This window comes from Centruroides vittatus, unplaced genomic scaffold (genome assembly GCF_030686945.1).
Source record: "Centruroides vittatus isolate TY-2023 unplaced genomic scaffold, ASM3068694v2 contig_2747, whole genome shotgun sequence".
NCBI lineage: Eukaryota > Metazoa > Arthropoda > Arachnida > Scorpiones > Buthidae > Centruroides > Centruroides vittatus.
The window spans coordinates 2,169,801-2,180,961 of record NW_027121750.1 but is presented as its reverse complement, the minus strand read 5'-3'; the positions used below and the strand labels follow the sequence as shown (position 1 = coordinate 2,180,961).

The 11,161-nt window shown below is 30.2% G+C and overlaps 1 protein-coding gene across 9 annotated transcripts in view; it reads right to left on the bottom strand.

The window, feature by feature from the left end:
- Positions 1-2,335: 2,335 nt before the first annotated feature.
- Positions 2,336-11,161, bottom strand: part of LOC136972010 (zinc finger protein 608-like) — an 86,614-nt gene continuing 77,788 nt past the window's right edge. For 6 of the 9 annotated variants that reach the window (XR_010880267.1, XM_067266555.1, XM_067266554.1 and 3 more), the window contains one exon: positions 2,336-3,270. Coding sequence is in view for 6 of the 9 variants with exons in the window: in XM_067266555.1 (XP_067122656.1) it covers positions 3,161-3,270 (110 nt within the window). In the remaining 3 variants the exon portion in view is untranslated. Of the gene's footprint in view, positions 3,271-4,184; positions 4,349-11,161 lie in introns of those variants that run through there. The other 3 variants (XR_010880265.1, XM_067266557.1, XR_010880266.1) reach the window with 3 other exon arrangements.

Below are 11,161 nucleotides of genomic sequence, written 5' to 3'. Positions count from 1 at the left end.
AGATAATCTGCTGTCATCTTGCATTATTTTAGGCTAAAATTTTTGATAAATTATAATCAAGACCTATAGAAATTTCAAATATGTTGACGAATATTAAAACTCTATCCATTTCTACCTTTTAAATTTGAATATATCCATATATATATATATATAAAAGGTGCCTAATTATGTTAACATGTAATTGTATTGCCAAATTCAATTGTTAATCTGCATAAAAAAAAAAAGACAGACACTCTTTGGACAATGCTAATTATAAAAATGGGAGATAAATTGATTTCAATGTGATTTTCAAAATCAATTTGTTTGTTTTTAAAGGAAACGTGTAAAGTTTAGGCTAAGATGTACGCAGGTCCTCTGGCTAAGCTGTACGCAGAGGTCTGTGCAGGCAGATCTGACCACACAAACACTGTAAGACTAAACTTCATAAACAGATTGCTGAAACAAATTAACTTATTCTTCTTCAAATATTCTATAAGTTCAAAAATTACACAAGATGGTACATGGTTAAATTATTTCACAACATCCTATACGTAACAAACATAGACCATTTTTAGCACAAAGTTTCATATTATCTTGGGCAAAATCCGTTATATACAATGTGCTCCAAAAGCTACAAACTTTAATGTTTTATTACAACCGAACGACGAGATGTACAGATATCATTCAAATCACACTTGAAGCCATTTAGTTAGCGTGTTTAATTGTTATCCTTGACTTCAACAAGCTTTGCACTGTGGAAAACACCCCAAAATGGAACCGATTGATCTACGTGTTTATCCAAATCTGAAGGACGTCTTTTCAGAGAGATATCTTGAGGGTAATATTTATCAAACTGGCTCAAAGACTGAAGAAGCTGGAGTCGTCGAGTGTGAAATATTCACTATTCCAAAACACATTCTTCAAAGTGCAACGTCAAACTTTGGGATAATATTGATGACGATAGACTAAAAATTGAGATCAAATAATGTAAATTTTCAAATGCTAATTTGTATAATATTTGAGTAAGATTTATATTTATGTACCTTCTTACTCAGTTATAATAAATACATTAAATTTGATATGTAGGTTTAAAACATTTTGCAGCAGCTCTTGTAATATCTTGCACATCAACTATCATCAATTGAAATCTTCAGACAATATATAATCAATTCTAAAAAACAAATCTTTTAGAATTGCTTTTCTGATTATAACAATATTTAAAGTATTCTACAATTAAGAGAATATTTGATCACACAATTAAGGTTAACTTACATTCCACAATTGACATCTTATAATTAATTTAATAAATAAACCATCTAATTTTAATGATCACAACTAAATTTTCCTACGAGGAATAAAGCATGATCATTAATGACATCATGACAAGCTAAAAATAACATTGATCCATCTCTTTTCACACTTCCATTTTCATGTTTTCCTATAAATTTTCTAATTTTATACGATTTGGCAAATTCGAATCCTATGCAAGTAGAATTTTTGAATGATCTGAAAAACCATTGTGGGATAATTCCCCCTTTTCTCGTTCTCCTTCTTCTAAGAAAATGACTTCAAAATAATGCACTTTGTCTACTTGTTGCAAGATACGTTCTATTAAAACTGAATAATCAACATTGCCAAGTCAATTCCCATCTGCAGGTTTCGTATTTAACAGTTGAAAACAATTTAAATTCAAAATTTAAAACTGTTTCGAATTGTTAGTAATTTCGAACTTGAAATCTAGAGGCGACAACTGACTTGCCAAAACCAATTGTTCTATTCAATAAAAATTGTATTTTAAATAAATCAATCAAATTGTATTACTTTATTGTAATCAAAACAAACCTTAGGAACATAAAAGTTCCATCTTTAATGATTTTAAATATTAAAAAAAGATGTATATTTCTAATAATTCAACAAATATTAATGATACAGCTTAAATTATGGGCTACAATTTTAATAAACATTAAAATACTTTATTAATACCCCATTTCCTTATTATTATTTTAATCAATGTAGTGTAATCAAATACATCCTGTAATATTAACCATAACAGTGTAGAAAGATTATAGGAGCAATTGTATCTATTTTTGTATAAACTAATAAACAAAACTAAGTTTAAATAATGTTATTGTTTTTGGGAGACAATAACTTACGAGAATAGTATTTAATATATAAATTTCGAATAATTTTCTCACAAATAAATATTAAAATAGCTCCTGTAATCCTTTAATGTAAGTAACTTTTCTTATCTTTTCAGGAAAGCCGTCTTTAAAAATTTTTAAACTATTTTATCTTTTATCAAACACTATTAAAACTTTGAATATTAAATAATGTGATATCAAACAAATGATACTAATTTTGATGTCTAAGAACTCAAATGCACAGATTTATTCTGTGTCATAAAAATACAACAGTCAAAACACCAACATGTGTTTTCTTAGGGACCGGAAACTGTCGAAAGTTTTACATAAACACATAATATACAACACTTTGTACATGAAGCAGGTTGGCCACTCGATCGTGGACTCAAATACCACGGACTCATCACAGTCATGGTTTCTAACAACATACTGTTTTGAATGCAAGGCAATGTCTATAAAATAAAAAGAAATGAATTAACACCACATGGTTTCCCGTCTTGCGGCGAGATACAGAAATAGTTCATGATGTGTGGAAGAAACATTTCGATCAATGTCTGATATTTTTTTTTCTTAAAGTGCATGCTAGATACATATATATATATATATATACCGTATATATATATTGTCATCAAATTTTTCATCTGGACGTGCAGATTAAAAAACATTATCATCTCTGCACATGATCACTTCTCAACAAGTGAATGTCTCACCATGGAAATGAAAACTCACATGTAAATGTTCTTGTTTTTGGTTAATCACTAAAACCATTCTAGCCGAAGCAAACAACTGATTCCAGCAGTTTGTTTATGTAGGATTCACAAGACATCAATAGAACTTGCCAGCAAGAAACTGTCTGTTAATGCATTAAATATTCCAAATTGCACTGGTCCTAAGATCAATGGTGGAAGGATTCATCAAATTCTTTCGATGATTAACTTGAACAATAAAGCTGCGGTGCATCATTTGCTTCGATATAATTTTCCGATACAAACACATGCAAGAAACTACGGTGCATGATGAGCACGAGTCGATGGCACGTTTCACTCCAATAAAGAATTCCTCTTAGAAGGTTGCACATCAAACTGTTTTGGCACGTAAGGATGGATTGTGCCAACGGCTGCAGCTACTGCTTGCTGACTGGCAATCATTGCTGAAATATCGAAAAGAGAAATATGTCATTACTCTCAACAGAAATGAATACGCTAAATTATGATTATAATTTAAGATTTTTAAGTTAAGATCTTTAAAAGTTTTTTAGTAAATTTTTTATTATTAAAAAAATTATTTTAAGCAGTCAATTTAAAATATAATTATAACAATTATTAAAAATTAAAACAAGAGTACAAATTGTTTCATAAGCATGATTAATCAAAACATTTGGGACAGACAGAATAATTCACAGCTTTCTCCAAAACACCAAGTCTTTGTAATGATGAAAGTTTTTCCAAATTTAACTTTTCATGTAATTATTATACTGATTTTTCACTCAACAGAAAGTAAATTTGACAATACACTTTATCGTGACCATGAGTTATTCCACTAATTAAGAAAAACATGAAAGGTTGTGCTCTTAAAAGCATCCCAAGACAACATTTTATATTTATTTCATAAATTTTTCAATTATTTTTGATAAAATTTTTATTACGGCAGCAACCAAAACACAATTGTCCTCTAATCAAATGTTTTCTTTATTTTATTTAGTCTACTTATTAATTACGTCCCAAAGGGTCTGTAAGAAAATGATAAAAACCATTAAAATTTTTAAGATCCGTATGATTTTAGTAATTGAGCATTGCAATAATTTTAGCAGCTTAAACTTTAGTAACTTAACATTCTTTTTGCTCTAGTTTACTTTCAATTTTCCATTTATTAAAATATTATTAATTAATAATTATTTGATTTTGGTAAGACTAAATTTTTTCGGTGTTGGAGAATAAACAGAAATGAGTAATGTGAAATATTCTCTCTCTGCCTTGCAATAGAATTTTTAAAATGGTTTTTACTTAGGAAACACTCAATACTCTCTGGTCAAAGGAAGTTAAAAGCAAATCTTAATTAACACACATGATTCTTTTTTGCATTACGACAAAGAAAAGCCCTTCTCCAGGGATCTTTTTTCACAAAATTCTGGCGACAGTTTTAGAAAAATGTTTATTGGTCCATAATTACCGTCAATCTGTAGGGGACTCGCCTTTGATTCTGAGCTTGCTTCCAATGTGGCGGGGTCACTAAAACCAATCAAATCAACCTCGAATTACCATACATGGAGTGAAATTTTCATTGGAATGGCATGTAAATTTAATCTATCAATATTTCTGTCTTTGACAGATGTGCAACAATAATACAGAATACCGACATCCAACAAAGACTGTGGAGTCCCAGAGAAGGGCTTTTCCTTCGTCTCTGCTGGACACGACAACTCATTTTCCAGTGGATAATAAAGAAAATCATTTTCTGGAACAAAGTGCTGCCCAACGCCAGTCATAGTTTTCAACAAATAAATGTAAATTTTCTTCAAAAACACAGTTAGCCTTAGGTACATGATCCGTTTCATTGGCGGCAGTAACCAAAACAAAAAAATTTATGCTAGAAAAAAAAAATAGACTGAGCTTTGTCACAGTGACATTTTTTTAGTCATCACTAAGTAATTAGTAATGTAAAAATGAAGGACAGCCATGGTGGAGAAATTGATTTTCTTTAATTGCGGCTGAAATTTTCACACCTTAATAATTTCTATTCAAACATTAAGTAAAAAAAAAACAAATTTGATTTTAAGTCTATTAGGCAACCAATAATACCAACTATAGAACATTGTCTTAATTTCTAATTGTACATTGGATGCCCAATAAGACGGGACTGAAAATTAACATCTGTTATTTTTTTACATGGCAGTCCAACTGTTATTTTTCAATATAATCTAAGAATTAATATAGATTTTAAAAAAAATAACAATAAATTATGAATAGGAAAATAAAAGTTCCATTTGAATGATCCATGCCAAACTGCATTTGTACTCCAAACTGCAGTTTTCCAATTAGCATCCACCAATTGATTTCATTAATTTGTGCTATTAAATTTATCAGATAACCAAACTACTAAATTACTAATACTGGAATATCATAACATAATAGCAAATCAAATATATGATTAATAGTAATAATCGATTAAAATCGTGAACTAAACAATCATCTCCGAAGCGTAAGTACACAAAAATGTTTATCCTTTCAATTCAGTTATCATCCTCGTGTCGGTACGACGACCACCATGGCTGAATTACAAAACAATTTTATTCGCATAATACAAGTTTATACATTCATGCTACCTGTATATACCAGTTTTTAATATTCAGATAAGTAAATTTAAGGAATCAAATAAATTAGAAACATGTGTAAACAGTGTCTCTTTCTGTCGACAATCATAAAAATTAAGCGCTTAATTCATTTTTTAAGTTTATCACAATTTTTAAACACAGTATAATGAAGTTAGTTATCAACAAAGGTATTATTATTATTGTATACAGAAATTACTGTACAGTGAGAAATTTGTAATGATGTTAAAAGTTACAGGTGTCGTATGCAATAAGTACCTATAACTTTAATGCTGTTACAAATTTCTCCGGGCACAGTGACTTCTTGGACACCCTGTATGTACCTACTTAATTGTAAAGTTACCTAACAATGATCTGCCGTATAACTTCACAGTTGAATATAAGTAGTAAAAGTTAGAGCATTAATAAATAATACGTGACAACCGCTACTACACCGGATTAAACTAATAAAACCTACTTAAAGCCTGTTACCGGTGAGCTTCGTTGAAAATCGTTACAAACGTTTTCGAACTATAAAGTTCTTCTTCAGGTAACTGACGACCGTTAATCGAATGCAATTCGAATAAAATCCCAATGGAATACGATTCCGAATTCTATCGCTTGGATCGTTGACGTCATCCAGGCATGCGCTCTTACCGGCTGTGTACTATCTTAAGTTCTTGTTTATGAGTGCTTGCCATGCCGTTGACAGGGCGATTTCGTCCTTATTGTTGATGCAGTTATCTTCCTTGAGATTAGCCTTATATGTGCACAGAGCTTCTAGCCATCTAAGATGGTTTACGCATTGAGTTGTGTGAATTATTTTGGCTTGATTGAGAAAAGGTTCTATTTCCGGATCCGAGGCATAGATAGCAAGAGCGGTGGTGGACCTCGCGTGGAAAATATCACTCTCGTGTTCTTTTAGTCTTACTTCCAGGGAGCGCTTCGTGGATCCTACGTAGATTAGACTTCTGTCTGTTCTATGGTCCATAATCGGGATGGAGTATACGCCCGGAAGACGTTCCTTGTATGGAAGATGCGCTACAATTTCGGATATATTAAAGAACGGTAAAGACATTTCCAACAAGGAACGACTTCCGGGCGTATACTCCATCCCGATTATGGACCATAGAACAGACAGAAGTCTAATCTACGTAGGATCCACGAAGCGCTCCCTGGAAGTAAGACTAAAAGAACACGAGAGTGATATTTTACACGCGAGGTCCACCACCGCTCTTGCTATCTATGCCTCGGATCCGGAAATAGAACCTTTTCTCAATCAAGCCAAAATAATTCACACAACTCAATGCGTAAACCATCTTAGATGGCTAGAAGCTCTGTGCACATATAAGGCTAATCTCAAGGAAGATAACTGCATCAACAATAAGGACGAAATCGCCCTGTCAACGGCATGGCAAGCACTCATAAACAAGAACTTAAGATAGTACACAGCCGGTAAGAGCGCATGCCTGGATGACGTCAACGATCCAAGCGATAGAATTCGGAATCGTATTCCATTGGGATTTTATTCGAATTGCATTCGATTAACGGTCGTCAGTTACCTGAAGAAGAACTTTATAGTTCGAAAACGTTTGTAACGATTTTCAACGAAGCTCACCGGTAACAGGCTTTAAGTAGGTTTTATTAATAAATAAATTGCTAATTTAGATTGTTTTGATAAATTCGCAATTATATTGAAAGTAAAAATATTTATTTTAGAAATTTTTCCCATTTCTAATTTCAACAGTTCTTTAACAATAGTATTTGTTCATTTCCCACTTGTATGTGCTTTAAATATGACTAAAAACCTTAATTTTTAATTATGCAATTGGATAGATTCAATGAAAACACTAAACAAAATCTAAATTTGCCTTTACATAACATTATTCAGAATAAGATTCAAATATAACATTGAAAGATTTATGGTAAATATGCACAACTTATAAATTCATAAATTATAATAAAATTATTATTGTTACATTTCAATCATACTGACGTCCTCATACATTAAATACTTTCGCACTATACAGCAAGAAGTACTTAAAATATAAAAATACCTTCAGAATTTGAACAGTTTTGTTTGCATCAAAGCCTTTAATTAAAAAATGCAGTAAACTTCTTACCGATTAACCACTGAACAAAATTTCTGTTAATGGACGCTTAAAAATGATTATCAGTTTTATACAAAACACTCGTCGAAAAGCTAATCTTACTGAAACGAGAAAAAATTATCTACATTTTTTGAGCTGGAGTAACTGTTTCTTCCAACTTCAACATTCAGAAAAGCACTTATTCCTTTCAGTTTCTCAGCATAATATCTAAATAAACATTTTTTTATACATCTGATATAATTCTGCAACTTTTATAAATTAGTTAATAATAAAAAGTCGACAAATAATTAATTTCTAAAAAAAAACATTTGAACAAAATTAAAATATAGCTAAATTCAATTCAAACAACCTTAATCTTACTTTCACGTAATGAGTAAAGAAAATAGACTAATTTAAAGACAAAAGAATGTTATAAGTGAAATTTAACTAAGTATCAAAATCTTACACTATCAAGGAAATCAAAATAAATCCGAACTGTTGATAAGATAACATTCGTAAATATTAACACACAACAAACACATGTTTAGACTAAATTATGCAATCTAAAGAATGTCTTCCCCTGCCAATTTTTAAACTTTTCTACATACCGATTGCACGTCTATCTCAAATGCATACTCAATTTAAAATAAAGTAATATTTGTGGAGTATGCCTTGTCTAACTCAAAGAAAAGAAAGCCTCAGATTTTGATGTTTTGGAATATCAAAAATGATTTACAAGAGTAATGTTTACAACACCAAAAAACTGAGTTTCTCTTTTCTTTTGGATATCCACGTAATTTATAAAAGTAGATAATTAAAACTTGAAACAAACTAAAAACTATATAAAAATTCAATTGCTGTTATTCTTATTACTAAATTTTTGGGTTTTCTTCCTTTCTTACATCACAATCTTGTTGAGCATAACACAGATAATGCACAGTACCTAGTAAATACTAGAATACGAATAAGTACTATTCCTTATGTAATTTGTCTGCTTCCCTACATTATGTAAATTCTCAAAAATATATATATAGATAGCAAATTTGCATTATTATTTGATTAAAAAAATACATACACACGTAAACCATTTGTAATAACACACACTTATTATAATTCAATTATTTAAAAACAGATGTAATATTGTATCAAACTTGTAAAGGGCAATTACACTTTTATCCTTGACAAATCTAGTTAACCCTGGACTATTTAAATACAGCTCTTTTAGTTGGAAAATTGTCAAGAAAATTATTTAAACAAGCAATTCGCATTCCAGTATACTCTTCTAACAATGTTTTGTTGAAGTTATTGTATACAAATATTCGTGTTCTTGGTCAAAAGATGGGCCGACCGCATGCCAATACAGAAAGAAAATTTTGCAAAATTGATGTCATATTGCTATGCATCAGTTAATGGAGAATTAAAATCTGACATAAAACAGGAAAGGGTTATCCCAATTAGTCGCATAACAGATGCAAATGACAGATCCAAAAGTTAGTAATAGTAAATTCTGTATATGATAATGAAACATTAAGACTAATGGGAAGTTATAATAAAAAGTTGAGGATAAAAGTATATAAAAAATAATAAGAGATGACGAACATGTAACTGATATAAATGAAAAGTATTATTTTAAAACTGGTTGATTTCAACCAATTTTTGGAGATGAAATGATAATCATAACGGCAGTTTGTTTGGCTTTAATCTAAAAATCGAGTTTGAGAGTTGATGTTCACATATAATTATAACTATGCCAAAAAATGACAAAATTTCTGTTATTTTTATAGATGAAACAGACAGTGGTCTTTAAAACAGAAAATAACCGACTTTTTAAAGCCAATAACAGATTCCTTACGAAAACTAGAACAGAGAATAACTGACTCGGAAATTTTATAATTAATATTTCATCGATTATTTAATAAATCGGTGATGATTTTTACACCAAAAAAAAAAAAAAGCAAAATATGAAGTATCTTTTCTGTTTTTTTTTTTAAACGAATTTTCAACATTAAACTTTTTATGGCATCAAAGACGATACAGTATTAAAAGACCTGATTATTTATGCTGTTATTATTAAGCCTTGTTCTTGTTGTTATAGCTGTTATTATTAAGCCTTGTTCTCATTGTTATAAATGTAAAATTATTTAAAGTTTCCAAAAATCACAATTAAGTCGGTACAGAGCTTAATTGAAAAATGAAGCTTGGTACCAACCTGACAATATCTTGTGATATTTTTGATCTGCATCTATTTGCAACTTTATTGTTTGTGATATAGTTGCAGTAAAGAATGAAGTCAACAATAATATAAAATATCAATTAAAAATCACGGAAAAGTAAATTTTCTATTATAAAATCATAGATATTTGCATTTTCTTGGCTTTATTAAATCAACGCGTGAATGTAATGAAATTCATAAATTATATTACACAATAAAATATAAACAGTTAATCGGCTGATTACTTAGTAGTCTATGTAATCATATAATTTTGATACATCATAATATTCTAATTAGAGTTAGTGATAAATTTTATTTTTGTTAGGTAAATATATCCAAGCAAGCAATAGTCATCAAATAATTTTAGAAATTTGGAGTAAATGTCTATTCCAAGAATGTTTATTTCTTCGTTCAGGAATGTACAATACTTATTACTAGTATTACTATAAAAAAATGGCTATGCAAAATGTTTGTTAAATTTTAAAGATTTTCAAAAGTATATTTTGTTTTTGTCCTATGAAGCATTTTTCAGATTTTGAACTTAATTCCTCATATGGACATTTTGTTCTACTTTAACAATAGTAGTTATCTCCAAATATGCAACTGGTACACTGAACAGCAAGACTTCATTTCCAGCAATCTTTTGTGACAGAATTTCCGTCTTGCTTAATATTAAACATTTCAGAGTTCAGAAGTCATCTGTGAATGTATTATGCCAAACTTTGCTTAGCTTACATCCTTTTTTCCCCGATATGTCAGGAGTTAATGTGATGTTAGGATGTCTGTCGACTTGGTAAACATAGCAGTTGATACCCAATGTATCCTACAGTCTGTTATGATGTCTTGTAATCTTTTTGATTTGCTTCTATTTATAACTTTATTGTTTGTGACGTAGTTATAGTAGTTGATTTTAGGAATTATGCATAGATGTCTCTGATGGAACGTGTTTAATTTTTGTACAATTCACTATATTCCTCAGAGCCAAACGATTGCCATAATGTATCAGGCTATTTTTCTGCTACTATTAATAATTATATTTTTCGGTATTAGAGATAGGCATTAGGCACCATCTCTTATTAAATTTAATAATTATAATAAATTAATATTTTATTAAATAATTTAGAATATTCTGAAGAAAAGAATTGGACCAGAGTGGGACTCGAACCCTCCATTCCCGCTTACTGTGCGGATGCATTGCCAGTTACACTCGGACCCTGGAACATAACTTCTTTGCTTCTGGACATATTTAATTCTTGATATAACCCATCCAAGATTAATCACGACGCTGACTGGGAATGATTCGTACACCCATGGCCTATATAATCATCCACTATGGCACTCAGCCAGATATCACTTTACTCAGCATAGTGTATATATACATAAGCATCTATATAGAACTATTTAAGATGTTTATATATGTATATATGTACAC